Here is a 16,303-nt window from a genome sequence, read left to right as displayed (position 1 = left end):
ATATATATATCTTCTATTTTTTTTATATTAAATTATCAAATTTAATATTGCCTATAAAATTCAATTGCATGACAATTAATCCAATCAACAATTGTTCAAATTTATTACAATTAATTTGTGGTTGATGAAAAATTTGTTAGTCGTGACGATCACGACCATGGCAAGACAAACAATCGTGCGGGTGGGGATGCACACTTGATTGAGCCATAATCACGATAGTGATGAGGCACGCTTGGTCGAGTGAAAGATGACTAGGAAGTGAATCAAATCATGAAGTTTGAGTCCAAATCATCAGGTGTGTAGGCACCACAATGACCAAATTGGAGGCCTCCCAATCGAGGTGTGCGTGCAATGGGTGATATTATATTAATATTATGGATGTCAAAATGGGTCAATGAGTCTTGTTCGTGTCCAACCCAAGCTGAACTAGACTTTTTTAATAAAAGATTATTATTTTTTATCTCGAACTCAATTTGATAGCCTATTTTAATTAAAAATAAATTTTATTTACTTATTAATCATATATTTTAGATTAGTCAACTTGAACATGAAATTTTCAAGCCAACTTGAACATTTAATTTTCAATTTATAATTTTAATAAATTTAGGAACCCAATATAATATATTTATTAATAAATAATTATTTTTGAATTATGATTCTATGAATTTGATTGATATTTGTTGAATTTAATTGGCTTAAAAGTTTAGAAGTAATTCAACCTAATTTCATGGTCTCAAATTAAAATTAAAAAAAATTGAGATTGTTATGAATAAATCTTAACTAAACCTAATTATTTTTATATATTAGAAATCATTTTAGAAACTTGAAATCAATACACAAATTTCACTCAATTCATAATTTCAGCACACAAGCATTTAAAAAAAAAAACCGCAAAGAAAACATCTATTTAAAGCACACAATTCCATTTTAAAAAAAAAAATCCAAAACAAAAGCAACACTTTCCATCATAGCTAACCCCTCTTTCCCATTAAAAATTTACCCTGAGCCCCACCCTAAAGGGGCAAATTATTGGGTCAGGTGACCGGAGCCAAAAGATAAGTTCGGACAGCCAATAAAAATTTACCGCGTCATCTTGCGCTTTAGTTGCGCTTTTTGACTTGCGCTTTAGTTGCGCTTTGGTTGCGCTTTAGTTGCGCTTTGGTTGCGCTTTAGTTGCGCTTTTTGACTTGCGCTTTAGTTGCGCTTTGGTTGCGCTTTAGTTGCGCTTTAGTTGCGCTAATTTTAAAATAATATTTTATTATTATCCGAACCTATCTCTGCGTTCGGTCACCTGACCCAATAATTTGCCCCCTAAAGGGGTCGAGATTCACTGAGGGTAACTCCTATTTCATCTTTCATTCTTTTGCACATGAGCGTCGATTCAAGAGGGATAAGTCTGATCCTATGTGTAAAACTTTTTTGTCTTCTTTTCCCATCCACAATTTTCTTGTTGAATCAGAATAATTGCTACATAATGTTGAAAACCTGTAAACATAATGCATATTGATTAAACAAATTAAATAAAGGAGATTTTTTACAAACAAGGCTTCAAGTAAACAATCATCACCTATCCTTCATATGCATCAAGGCCCTCCCAGCTTCTTCTTCCTTTTCCTTGGATTCAGCAACACTTTTGGCATATCCTACTTTTAAAGAGTCCCGAATTGTTTGTTGAATGCCTGCATCAGTATTTTAGCGTTCGATCCACATCAGCATTCTTCAATTATCAATCCAATATAAGCTAAAAAAAGATTACTAAGGAAATAAAATAACTACTTGTTAAAGAGAAAATAGAAAAAAGCCTCAAAGACATATTAATACATATTTTGTCAATCACTACTGTAATATCATGTTGGACAAATTCAACATCTTTATATACATGAAAAAATAAAAATAAAAGGCTTTCTGTACAATTTAAGTACGTGCAAAATTACCCAACTATGAACCATAGCATTGCCTTGTTCACACCTACCATACAAAGAATGCATTGAGACAAATCATCATGAATATAATGCTTCCAAAAGCATGGAGGAAAAAGAAAAATATTAAATATGTTGTATTCATTCATTCAACAAGGCGAAAAATTGTGATAATGTATAGCTCAACAAATCTAATTTAAATTTCTAGCTACCTTTGCAGTCTTCATCAAATGCGAACATGACAGACTGAGAGCAATCATTAAAAGCAGCAATAGCTCCTCCACTTTTCCGAGCCTCATTAAATCTAACGTTAAAATCTTCTGAATATTTGGCTACTAGATGCTTCAACATGGAACGGTAAGCAGGTTGAACATACTACAATTACAAAACATAAAAGATATTATATAACAATTAATAATGTCAACTTGGATCATATTACAATATACATAACTTACACATCATTTTCTTAAACAATATTGTTGTGCAACAACATGACAAAATAAGCATTTGTTAAATTGGACTCAATCCCCAATAGTTAAGTATACAGATGAACATGAAAGAACTATATATATATATATAGACTAAATTGGCTTTACACACAACACCCAGAATGTTCATAGCATTTTCATTAAACAAGATCATGATGTATTTACACCTCCAATATTTAGGACTTATTAAAAAACCTTAGGGTGAAGAGAAAGAAAAAATATAAAGGAAGACGAAAGAAATAGAATAACCTATTTTTGTTGGGGTGTGCATTGCCTAGGGCGAACATAAATAAAATAATAAAAATAAATTTAAGAATGTTGGCTTGATTTATATTACAACACCCATAAACTCCATATCAATTTTATTAAACAAGATTGTTCTATATTCACACCAAAATATAAAAATTAGAGCTAAAATCTCAATCCATAAGTATGAAGCAGAGAAGCAAATAAAAAATTGAGACAAAATAAATATGGAAATGTATGCTTCGATATGTAAGTATCGAAGGGAAGAAATCGCAAAAATATAAAATAAGTAAAAGAATAAAATAAAACAAAATTTAAGAGAGAAAGAATTACCAAGTAGGGCAATAAATTATACTTTACAAAGTTATCTATAGAAGATGATGCCAGAAACAAATGTCCATTATTTGATAAAGATAAGGAAATCTAGCAATCATATGTTAATTAATTTCACCATTAAAGTAATTGTGCCATAACTTTTCCTTGCCATAAATAAAACAAAACATACAATCATACCGATGATTACTATAAACATTATAACACATACACATATTTGAAGTTTTTGAATCAATAAACAAAGGGTCAAACCAAATCAAACCAAAGGTTAATTTGTGATTTAAAATTAGTTACAAAACGGTTAAAAACGCATAGGATTCAAAATTGTGAATATTAAATTAGGAGAACTCACTTGCTTAGATAACCAGGGGCAATAATTTGATCATGCCTCGAAATAAAATTCATAAAACTTCAGGGGTTGAAAAAAGGATGCAATTGTTGAGCAAAAGAATATCTCATTGAAGAAAGTTTCGCTACTTCGTATGGGCAAAGTTGCTCTAATCAATATTCTACCTCACAATGAAGTGAAATTCATTTAGGTGTATGACTAAAATGATCCCAAATAGTGATGTACCTAGACTAAAAATAGCTATCGAAAGAACATTTAATTCGAAATTTTAAGAATCATTAGTATGAAGAAATTGCTCGCATATTTTATTCAGTAGCACGTCATTTCATTTAATAAGAAAACTATATTATTTTAGTGTTTTTTATACACAAACAATTGTACTCTTCTTAGTTATATTCCTCTAGTTTATGATCATTTGAGGACAACATTAATTTAAAAGCAAAGAGCCCACGTTGAAAGAATGATTGAGTAAACTAAAGAGGTTTTAAATGAAAAATGAGTTGCTATTATTTTTTGTGGTTGGATTGATGCACAAAAAATATATCTTATAAATTTCATGGGATTTGCAAAAACTTGGCCTATGTTTATAAAGGTCAAAAATTGTGAAGGAATATATATAAATAAATTTTGCATTAAAAATCAAACAAAAGAAGTGAGTATATGGTGGGTTTACATAACAAGGTTGAAATAATCACTACCAATGCACTAGTTAACAAAGCTTCAGGAAAATTTAATGAGACGCCGTCTTTTTAGACTAATTGTGTTGTTCTCACATTTGATCTTGCATTAAAGAATATTGAAGGTAATCAAATCACCTATGAAGAATGTAATTAAATTAAATCCAATATCACATATAAATCTAATTAGATATGAGACAATACAAGATATGTGAACTTCATAAAAAAATCTTCATTAATTATTCAATAAGATTTTCAATTTGCAAAGAATATGTGAAGTTAAAATTATTGGTTATATGAAAGACTTGTTTGCTTGAAATATCATTAAAATTAGCAATTCTAAATAATAATAACAAAAAAAAAACTTTACGAACTATAATGATTAATGACAAGTGGATCAAGTAACAATAAGATTATATAAATTTACATAAGGCCAACGTGTGTGAAGGAGAAGACATTGGATGTGGTGGGACATTTTTTTTTTTTTTCGCAAAGCCAATATAAGCATGCTAAGAGTGGCTAATATAAACAAGCCTTATCTCCCATCTTATTTATGAAATACAGTATTCTACGATATAAGAGATAAAAATGGATGATATATTGACATGAAGGAAAAAGATACAATGACTCCACCTTTTATATAGGAGTGTGTGACATTCTTGTGCAAAGATGGAGTAAAAAAAAACTCTCACTTTCATTGCTTAGCCACTCTCTTAACCAAAGGTAACATCATAATTTTTCATTAATCTTAGCATAGGCTATTACACAATTAAATTATTAATCTTACTTATTAGATGTACTCTTTTATAAGGTATTATAGCCATGTTTGGCTAATTGCAGCTTCAAACCATATTGCAACACAAAGATGTGAAGAAATCAAATGAGAGGAACAAATGATTGAAGAGAATTTCTAAATATTGAAGGTGGATGAATGTTTAATTTAGATCTTGTTAATTTTTTTGAATTTAGTGGTGCTTTTGTTCATCATGACTTCATAGCTTCTAGAGGTGCTATGGATGGAAAAGCTTGGTGGATGATTTATGGTGCTAGTTCTCCACGACTTCCAATGGCAATTTAATTATTAATTAGCTCACTAATTTTCACTTCTAGTTGCAAAAGAAATTGGATTACCTAATCTTTTATTAATTCAATCAAAAGGAACTATATAACTCTTTAACGGGGTAGCAATTAGTATTTGTGCATACTAATCTTCATTTTTTAGATCTTGGAGGAACCAAGAATATACTCAACAGAGACTACATTGTGGACTTGGGTGGAAATACTTTAGCCCAATATATGACATTAGAATATTTTAATTTGCTAATATCTCTTACTACGTAATCTTTGACTATTTCTTTTATAGATGGTGTCATTGAACAAATACGGATGCTAGTGCTAGTAATGATCATACAATTGAGTGTCTAAAATCCAATCATTTATTCCCATACAATCATATTTTATTATTACTTTGAAGAGGGCATTGGCATTTATTTTTTTATATGTTTTTAATATTTTGTAAGCAATAATGATATTGTCAAAATATGTGACAAATAAAAGGTTTAATGAATGCTAATTTTAGAATGTCATTAATAAATGACAAATAAGATATGAGCATCTTATCACTTATAAAAATAAATATAGTAAAAAGCAGATTGATTATTTTTTTATAAGAAAATAAAATCATTTAGATTACAAAGATTGTAAAGTTATTCCGAGTGAAAATTTATGTACCCAACACCGATTATTAGTTTTAGACTTTAAGATAAAAGGGCAAAAAATAAAAAAATAAAGTAAAATGATTTCTAGGATTAGATGGTGGAATTTAAAGAATATTAACAAAAGTATTTTTGAGAGTAAATTTTAGATCTTAAGATTCTGTCTGAGCATGAGGATGTCAATATTATATAGGAAAAAGTGACTTGTGATATTAAGAATATTGCAAAAGATGTGCTTGGAGTTTTGAAGGGAAAAGCTCCTAATAGTAAAAATAGTTTGTGGTGGAATCCAAATGTGCAAGAAAAGATAAAAAATAAGATTTATTATAAAAATTGATTTAGATTTAAAAATTTTGATAATTGGGAAAGCTATATAAACAGACTCGTAAGGAATCTAAGAAAGCTATTTGCGATGCAAAGATCTTAGCTTTTAATGATTTATATAATATATTAGATACTAAAGAAGGAGAAAGATATATGTATAAGTTTGTAAAACAAAGAGATATGAGTAGTAAGGATTTAGTTCAAGTGAAGTGTATTAAGGATGAAGATCAAAAAGTACTTTTCCTAGAAGATGATATTATCCAATATAACATTTACCTATAGCATGTTGTGTTTTATGTTTTGAAATTATGACATATCATCATGTCCGTGCTATGCGGCATCGTGTCCTTTTTCGAACTTCATATGATGCAGCATAATTGATGTGACTGCATGACATATCCTAATTCCCTAAATTGTTGCACAATTATGTGCTTCACAATGTCCATTCTCATATTTCATAGTGGGCAATATAGTTGATGCGGCTCTATAACACAATCCAATTCCCTGAATTATTGCACAATTATATACAGTTACAAGTTAACATGAGTAACTTTTAGTCTATGTTAAGTAAAAAATAAATAGTATTATAGCCACCTTTTTTTGCAAACACTCTATGGGAGGTTCAAAACAATCATGTTGATCAAGCTTCGATAACTATACAATTCCCCAATATGATGTTTGTATTGCACATGAATTTCTCTCAAAAAGTTTTACAATTTGAATAAGAAAATTTGCAAGTATATCCCTCGCTTTTTACATATAGTTTTAACGAAGTTCATAAAAAATTTAAGCCCCTCTAACAACTCCCTTGATTTTTGCCGGTAAGCATGTAAATTCATTTAATTGGCCTCCCTTTTTTCAATTATTATTTCTGTGGCATAAAAATGTTGTACTTTCCAGTGAACTTTCTAAATGAACTGAGATACCCTCCCACACATCAGAGAAGCAAATGAGGAAATTTTACATTAAAAAAAATTGTATTCGAGATGCAAAACCATGATTAAAAAATAAACAAAAAATGCCCAAGTGAAATTAATGGTTTAATAGATGATGAGTGACCAAGTAGGAGATTTTCAAGAAATGAGAGGCATTATTTCCCGTGTCAATAAAATGGAAGCTCCATACAAATTTTTAAATAGCAAATTCAAACTATTTTGAGGCATTCATTCCAGAATTAAAAAAAAAAATGATGAAATATGCAGTATATTTCCATTTTAAAAATAAAATTAGTATATGCAATAATTTCCTAAAAAAAAATTACAATTAGAACAATGAAAAAAGAAGACTGTAGATCAATTATATTGGGGAAACTAGAGAAGCTTGACCTTTTATGAGAAACTTAGTATATTCACCGTGCTCTTTGATTCCCTAATTTTCTCACAAGATTGAAATGCAAACTAAATATTGGTATGAAATCAACTCATAAAACATTTTTTTGTGAAAATACCTGAAAAAGTTTTGATTCCAATTGTTGTCTCTTTAAGGTTCTAACACTGTCATCAAAATATACAGCTTCCTTGTCATAACTGTAATACAAATCAAGTTTTTAGTGAAATTATGATATTATTGTGATGAAAATCATAATATGTAAGCTAGCTATACAATGAAACAGGCAAAAGTTTGTTGTCAAACTATTCAGTCAAAAAGGATTACATAACACTAGTTCTGAGTGAGATATCTTGATAAATCGTTCTTGAAAATCAATGTCCAATACCAAATGATATCATATGTATTTATGTTTTTGAACTTTTCAGAAGAAACTCTATAAAATATAGCCATCATAATACCTTATTAACCATCGTTAAATACAAAATTTCTAAATAATACATAAAGAATTTCAAAAGACATCTAAATTAACTACTATTAATGGCTCCCGCATAATTTTTAAATCTTAACGTCCTAACACCATCATGCAATGTTTACATCTAGTTAAACCCTTAGACTTTCCAATATTTTGTAACAATAGGCTAAAGCTAAGTATCAAGATAAACACAAAATTAGATATGCACACTACCCAAATTTTTAAAGATATATTCCCATATGTAGAAGGGGAAGGAGCAAGAGAAAATATTAATATATAGCTGAAAGATCATGTTCGTCCTTATACAGGATAAAGATGCAACTCGAAAAGTTTTTTTAAATTTTCAAGAGCATAAACCACTAGGCTGCTTTCAAATCTAATCTATTTTTAAAATGATGATCAACCTTTTATGAAATAGCAACCCTACATTCTAGAAGCATTAACCGTTGAAATATTTAAAAGGCATTTATCATTACATTTATTCTTTAATTTGCCAATAATTACCAAAATATAAGCTAAATCCTAAATCAAGAAAAATGAAACCAGTGTGATAGCTTTCACGAAATTTACCTTATTAACAATCAATAATTAAAAAAAAAATTGTTTTTCACATTAATTAAACTAAAAATTATTACCCAATCAAGCAGTTCTCCAATATAGAGCTGAGTTTCTTCGCAAAATCTGGAACAATACCATTTTGTACCGCATCTTCAAGGTGGCGCCACTCCTGTCAAAATGCTCAAATGGATAGTAACGCCAAAAACATGCCCCATATACTAGAAACTAAATAGAGAGGAATACTTAGCCAATTACCTCATTATTCAAGAAAGAATCAATTTTTGCATTTGCAATTTCTTCACAGCGAACAATAGCAATCATAACCTACATTAGGACAGCGACAAAATTAGATATTGCTATATCAAAGGAAAAAAACTCACAAGTTATAAACAAACAAAAAGCAAACCATCACCTCGTGGGCGAGTAAATCAATATTCTTGTTCTCTTTTATAGCTTTCCAAATTTGTTGTGTAAAAGAAAATCCTAATGCAGGAATAACGCCTCGTCTATCTCCAGCAAGCCCACCGGGAGCAATAGAATGAAAAAACCTTTTCCGTAGCTTTGCAACCTGTAGGGACATAATAACAAAACCTTACGAATGCCTGAATCTAGAGCAAGAATGCATATTTGAGGCATTGCAACATATAAAATATTATGACACATTCAAAAATTTGGGTGGATAATGAACCATTCAGTTAAGCTTGTGAGAGAAAATGTCAAACGTTCAAGCGTTGTTGGAGAAACTACAATTTTGGCCATCAAACTGTAACAACTACATTTAAAGCAAGGGTTATGTCCTACAAAAAGACTAATAGGTCCAGTATCATCTTAGCAAGGATTAATCATTCTTGGCATGCAAGGCACGGAATTCTAACGAAAAGAAGATTAGTGTCAAATGTAAGAAAACCACAAAAACATTTCCTATTATCTTATTTCTTCATCCTCTTTACATTTTAGTTCTTTTCATTTTATCCTTGCTATTTTCCATCTTTTATTATTGTGGTCACTCATATATTATCTTTTCCTATTCTTCATTGCGCACACATTCCCTCCAAGTACACGCATGCTCTTTTCTTTTTTCTTCACAGCAGCATCACTCACAAAATTTTTGGCAATTGAAAACTTCCAAGCATCAATCTCAACTCCTAACCAAAAAAAATGAAATAAAATAAAATAAACACAAAACAATCATGCCTCGCACCATAACATATAAAGAAACACAAAAAGGTGCACACATACATATGTTAAACAAAAATGGTTACATTAGCAATAAGGTGAAGGGTAGGGGTGTAGGAGTTAAACAATGCCTACATTTTGCAGCTCTAGGCACATAGTTCACCAAATATTTTCAATGTAATGGATTATTGAAAGCAACAGAAATTAGCTCATTTAGAGCAGTGTGGGCTCCGAAAATTCGGCCCCAGCCTCCCTGCCGAGCGTTTCTTCTTTTTATTCGGCGAGGGAGTTTTAACTGATATAAGTTCCGGGGTAAATTTTGGAAGGCAGATGGGTTTGTAGATAAGACACTACCCAGAGATTTCGCCCTCATTTTGCGAGGACTTTATGATCTGAGTTCTGGTTTCCTATAGGCGCAAGCCCCTATAGTTAATTACCCCTCTCGATCACGAGAGAGAACTTTCGATTAAGGCTAGTCGTCAATCAGATACGTATAGAGAATACATGTTATCTGGCATATAGTAGCAGCATGAGTTGGATATTTGAAAATTGTGTTTGAATTTGGATATTTGGAAAAGGTTTGGAAAGTTTGGATGTTGGAGAATTGAGATATTTAAGAAGTTTTGATATTTAAAATAAAAATTTTACCATCCTATACTTAAAGCGGATGGTGGGGGAATGGATGATAGACCCGATCAAGATCCCATGGTTCCGTCGTCCCGGGCCATCGTGGTCCCTAGTCTACTTAGTCAGAGGAGGTAGTCGACCCAACCTGACAGAAGGATCCTTGTCGGCAGCCATGGGTTGCTTCCGTCCAAGGGGACCATGTAGACCTGGGTTGGATGTTTGTCTAAGGGGACAAATTTGAATCCACCTTAGCTTGCAGAGAGCTTTGTGCCCTATCGATTATATCCTATTGATTCATATCTCAAGGATTTGATGCCAATAAGGAACGTATTGGCTCTGGCCATAACCGGTATTTCGTGATGCCATTTGGCGGCAAAACCACTCGGTTCAGAGGGCCCCGGGTCATAACCGTTTATCCTACGGTGCCATTTGGCGGCTAACCGCCGGTCAGAGGACACGTACCACGTCCTTACTGGCAGGAGATTGTTTAAGAATGGATCCTAGTGATATTTTCGACTAGGCATTTGGCTCCTTGTGAGCTGAAGTAAATTTTGATTTGTCCACCCCGACAACTGTTGTGGAAGGTGGATGGATTTTGCTTTAAGTTTTTGATGGATTTATTTCAATTTCAAATATTTTTGGGATTTTTGAGAATTTTTTGGATTTTTGTGGGAATTTGGATGGAATTTTGAGTATTTGGAATGGCATTTGAAAAATATTTGTGAACCCCTCCGGTTGAGACATGCATTCAACACGTCCATCATCGGGGTGTTTGGGGTCATTTCTCTTTATAGATTGAACCTTGTCAACTCTGTCGGACTATCGACAGAGGATCGAGTTTCGTAGGCTTTATGCCCTTGATAGTGAATTCGTATTGTTGTAGGCCTTGAAGGCCTAATATGAATGTTTTAAAGCAAATATACCTGTCGCCGCAACTTTACATTTGCTTAATGGTTCGAACCCTGTCGACTTCTATTGACCCGTATAGAAGGATCGGTTTCGAACCTGAATTCACTTGCCAACCAACGCAGCATCCCTAGACGTCACGTGTGTACCAATAACACGCTCGCCGGGGCCCATGCGGGTATTTGATTACATTTACCCCTTTTAGTGTGCCTATGTGTATACAAACTATTGTGCACGTGCGGGGGCATTCTTGGAATAGACGCCTTCTGTCTGCTTGTACGGAGGTTGCATATCCGGTGGTGTGGCGTAGCAGCTTCTGGATCAGTGGTTTGCTGCTTCGTACAGGTAGACTGTCGTGCACTATTTACTTTCGGTAGGTGGATCGTAGTGCACTAACTAATCTCTTGCCTTCATTGTAGATGCTTGTAGAAATTTGTACTCGTCGTATCTCATTCTCTTATGCTTGCAAATAACATATAGTATGTATGATGAATATTCTACAACCCTGAGATATTTGTATTTCCCCATACATCATCTATCCTTGCTTATACAGGGCCAGTGTATTTGATTGATGTTGGACAATTATCAACCATAGAGGTGTTATAGTGTCTTTGCCACAACAATTGGTAGGTACTTTGAATGTACTACGGACATGATGTCTCTTTCACCACTCTTCATGTACTTGATTGTAAGCATATCTTCTATACTCATTAGTGGACAAGTTGTATTATCTTATACTATTTATATCTCTTCATTAGTGTCCCTAGGTGGACGTAGAAAATACTACAACAATCTTCTTATATGCCCTTATCAATTTCATTGCTTGCAAGCTTGGGTACATTTAATTGCATGTGTCTTCGTCGTCATTTGTGAGTAAATGATGTTTGTAAATTCTATAGTTATTGCAAGTCTTCCTTTTCACAACAAATTTCATATGTATTCTTTTGTATTTAGTTTGGACCTTTGTTGGTATGATAGCATCTTGTTGTTGATTGAAGATTTTGCCATGCTGATTGTGAGCATGCCATATTGAAAATCCTGTTACAACTATCAAATCCTTTCCATCAGCATGAATATTATGAGTGTTGCATACTAATTACCACCATTTATAGATGATTTGCAATGTTCATTGAGGATTCTATGTATTTGCTTGCTTATAATTGATCAACATTATCACTTTGATCTTAACACTTTCACTTTGATCTTATATTTGTTGATTCTAAATTTCAATTCCATGGGGTCCTGAAAGTTCAAGCCTTGTTGTGTAAATCAAGTTCTTGCTTGAGTTCAAGTAGTGAGCTCAAGCCTTATGTCCCCTTCACTTGGTTCAAACCAAGTTCTCTTGCAAATGATTCATGTTTTGTTATATGTATGTGCTTCAAGTCCTTACTTGAGTTCAACTACTCAAGTCAAATTTGAATCAAACTCTTTGTTTTATTGTTCAAGTCCAAATTAAAATCTCTTGTGGTCTTGTAGAGTCCAGGTTCGAGTTCAAATTGAGTTTATGTCCACAATACTTAGTTCATTTGAGCTTGAGTTCTTGTTATTGTTCTTTTCAAGTTCAAGTGCAGTTCAGTTTGAGTCCAACTCAAGTATTCTGTTGTTTTTGACTTTTTGTAGAGTTCAAGTTCCACTGTCATTTCTTTGATGTTCATTTGATTAAGCTTGATTTTAAGCTTAATGTTGTCTCAAGTTATGCCCAAATTAAGTTTATTTGATGTCCAAATAAAGTTCAATATTTGTTCTAAGTCCTTGTCCTTTTCGGACAAAAATTCGGCAGTCTCCCGGCGTCTCCCTCGTTTAGGAGAAAAACCAAGAGGCCGCCTACCCGCCACGTCACTAAAGACGTGCACGGTTGGTGTTGGTGAACACCGCGGCGGTTGTATTTTTATTTTTTCTCCCACCACGCGCACTAAAGGCGTGCTTGGGGTTTTAAAAAAGTATATTTTTTTAAGCAATTTTGATTTCCCCCCGCCCGGGGGTACTTATGAGCGACCCCGCCTCGCCGTAGGTGCCGCACCGGGGTCCCATCCCACCACGCGCACTAAAGGCGTGCTTGGGCGGTTTTCCGGTCCGCCACGAACATTGAAACAGAGTTTTGAGTTAGAAGAATTCGTACCTTCGCGGGGTTGTCGTGGTTGGCACATGGATTGAGGGGTCACTCGCCTATCTCGTCATAGGTGTCACATCGGGGTCCCATCCCACCACGCGCACTAAAGGCGTGCTTGGGGCGGTTTTTCGGTCCGACACGAATGCCGAGGTAGGAGAGTATGGGGGAGGCATTTTTTATTATTTTAATAAGTAATTAAAAAATTATAATTAAACTTAATTATAACTGATTATAATCAATACTATTTAATCATGATTAAAAATATTTAATATATAATTAATTTAACTAATTATATTTAATTATAAATAATTAATAATTAATTAATAAAATATAATAATCATTTATAATTAAACTAAATTAATTATAAATGATTATAACTATTTATTAATTAATTATAATTAAAGTAATTAAATATAAATTGGAACCTGCAACAACCCCAAAAAAAAATTAATTTAAAGAATGAACCAAGAAACATACCACTGCTTCGAGGACCCATTATGGAGACTACAACATATGAGAGACCACATTCACCAAGTTCCACAGTCTTCATGAAATTAAACATTCCAGAGACATTGTATACACCATCTCCATCAATTATTTGGGTAGAGCAACTACTATCCCCCATATCTGTGAACAAAATGACATGCATGTATTTAAGAATGAACTCACTCCATTTTCATTCACCTTTGTAATCTTGCCAATAGACGAAAAGTTGACTTATACATACTTAGATGTGCAGTAAGTAACGATGAGTTAAAAATATGATAGTTAAGTCTGACAGCATAAATTTCTTAAAAGAAAAATCTAACAACTGTTTTTTTCCTTAACTCATTAACAAATATGAAGCAAGCAAACAACAACGAACTGCTTGATTTTTGGTGACTAACATAAAGCAACAGTCTATAAAGTTTAGTGTTTAGCAATAAAAAATTGAGAGAACAATAAAAACAAAATATGGGCATAGTGTGATGTATATAAAACAAGAAAAAGAAATAAAACAAGAACACCTAAAAGTGAATCCAAAAATAAAAAAAGAGAAAATTCACACAGAGACGATGGATGAAGCCAGCACAAGTATATTTATTAGTCGATCGATTGGTATTCATTCCACACTTAAAATCGGTCATTCATGACATTTTCCTAATCAAAATGAAAAAAAAGGATCAAAATGGCTCTTTAATTCTTCATGGACCAAAATGACTCCCAAATATATTAAATGACCATTTTGATTTCTCAAGTCTTTTAAAAGAATTAAAATAATCATATGATAATTAAGGCCTTTAATCAATACAATAATATACTTCCTCATATATTTATCATCAAGATATATGTCGCACTCAAAAAATTCGCATACAATAACACAACTTTGAAAGGATATATGAAATTATTTTAAATATGAAATGGATTTTCATATGCTTTAGGGTCTTATGTATAACCAAAGAAAACTCGAAATTGTAATTTCTCACAAACCCAAAATTTGGCTAAAATACAACATAGTTTCACATCACACACAGCAAAGTTGATTAGAGCATTTCCATGTCAATTGCCCTAACAAGGGAAACATATTTTCCATGGCCATTAAAAAAAAAAACAAAGCCCTGGGCAGCAATCCCTCTAATGAAAAGAGGGGAGAGGAATTAGAAGTTATCAATAAAATGAAGCAGAACCAAAATAATAATAATAATTAAAGAATAGCCAAAATTAACTAAAGATCAGTACTGATGAATGAAACTAAGGCTCACTTTGGGCTGCTTTTCACTACTTTGCTTTTTAATCCACTGATGCAACTCTATTTGACTTTACTTTCTAGGTGTTTTTCAAAAAAATTTAGAAAAACAACATTTTACAACTATATCTGCTAAAATATAGTCACTGTAAGAAAGCTGTTCAACTTTGTATATATTAGCCAAATTCAGCTTCAAAAAAAGGTTGCTTTTATTACAAGAATTCCACAATTATTTTGCAAATAATTTTACCCACCCCAAATCAACCCTCAGCCAAAAAGATGAGATTTGAATTCCATGCTTTATTAAGACAAATACTGCTAGAAACTATTTAAATATTTGAAATAATGATGCAACCTGATATTCTACATTAAATTCTTTTAATGAGTTTGTGCATCAAGGAACTAATAACCAAAATAGAACAATTTAGTTTGATTTGTAGAATAGAAACAATTTAATTAAAATTTCATTAAAAATTAAATAATACTCTACAATTGGTTTATTAACTTTAACATGCATAATTTGTTCACGCTTACATTCATAACTAAATTCGATACATTTTAGAAGTTCATGTCAACATATTTAAAGGTAGATTCAATTTTCATTATAAGCTCATATTCATAATCAAGATCAAATTCAGATTCTAAATATAGTTTAGCATCAAATATAATCATAAGTTCATTTTCAATTTCTGATGAAGGTTTAAATTTAAAATGAATCTCATACTCATATACAATTTTAAATTCAAATTATAATACTTTCACAATTTTAAGTTTAAGTTCATTTTCATGATTGCATTCAATTTCACTCAAAGGTTTAAGATCCAATATGATTTCAAACTCAATTGTTTACTCTTTTTCAAGTATAGAAGTTTGTATTCATGAATATGTTCTAATATGGGTCTGAATATAGATTTTAACATCAAATATAACCTCATAGTGTAGCAACAAATCATCTTCCATGTATAAAATATCCTCATAATATAATTATAAACTATAATGTCTTCAATAAGATCATGTTTAACTAAGTATGATTATTTTGTTTTTGTCAGGGTATATTGAATAGACTAAAGAAGGGAAGGTAATGATCTTTAACAAGTGAAATAATTCTAAACAAACATCCAAGTAATAGAATATCCGCAAACACGATATCATGTATCTAGCTACAATGCTTAATCGTGAAGAGAAGAAAGAAGAGGATCTACATTCTACTTAGAGTATAAACATGAAGGAAACAAGGAAACATGAGTAACACTACTAAACAATGGCAACGGTAGGTGTCAAATCTCTTACGCAATGTTAATTAGAGAAGCTAACACGGTAGCCCCTGAAACACAAGTAAATAATGGCA

The 16,303-nt window shown here is 32.0% G+C and overlaps 1 protein-coding gene across 1 annotated transcript; it reads right to left on the bottom strand.

Moving 5' to 3' along the window:
* Window positions 1–877: 877 nt before the first annotated feature.
* Window positions 878–9,614, bottom strand: LOC110097155 (protein ROOT HAIR DEFECTIVE 3-like). The gene is made up of 10 exons (XM_028697997.1): window positions 9,605–9,614; window positions 9,455–9,555; window positions 8,823–8,978; window positions 8,666–8,734; window positions 8,488–8,579; window positions 7,499–7,577; window positions 2,132–2,294; window positions 1,568–1,679; window positions 1,318–1,485; window positions 878–1,019 (listed from the first exon to the last, which is right to left on the bottom strand). Exons 1-9 carry the CDS (start codon window positions 9,612–9,614, stop codon window positions 1,356–1,358), a joined length of 912 nt encoding a protein of 303 aa, XP_028553830.1. The 3' UTR covers window positions 878–1,019; window positions 1,318–1,355.
* Between the last annotated feature and the right edge of the window lie 6,689 nt (window positions 9,615–16,303).

This window comes from Dendrobium catenatum, unplaced genomic scaffold, assembly GCF_001605985.2.
Source record: "Dendrobium catenatum unplaced genomic scaffold, ASM160598v2 fragScaff_scaffold_1024, whole genome shotgun sequence".
NCBI lineage: Eukaryota > Viridiplantae > Streptophyta > Magnoliopsida > Asparagales > Orchidaceae > Dendrobium > Dendrobium catenatum.
Note: the sequence above shows the minus strand (reverse complement) of the source record. Positions and strands in the feature narration are given on the sequence as shown.

Bases quoted from the DNA above. Each gene is read 5' to 3' on its own strand.
- LOC110097155 (XM_028697997.1), bottom strand. The intron at 2,295-7,498 runs GTATTTTCACAA...TTGTAATTGTAG, and splicing joins TGGAATCAAAACTTTTTCAG to TATGTTCAACCTGCTTACCG. The intron at 1,680-2,131 runs GTAGCTAGAAAT...ATACTGATGCAG, and splicing joins ATTTGATGAAGACTGCAAAG to GCATTCAACAAACAATTCGG.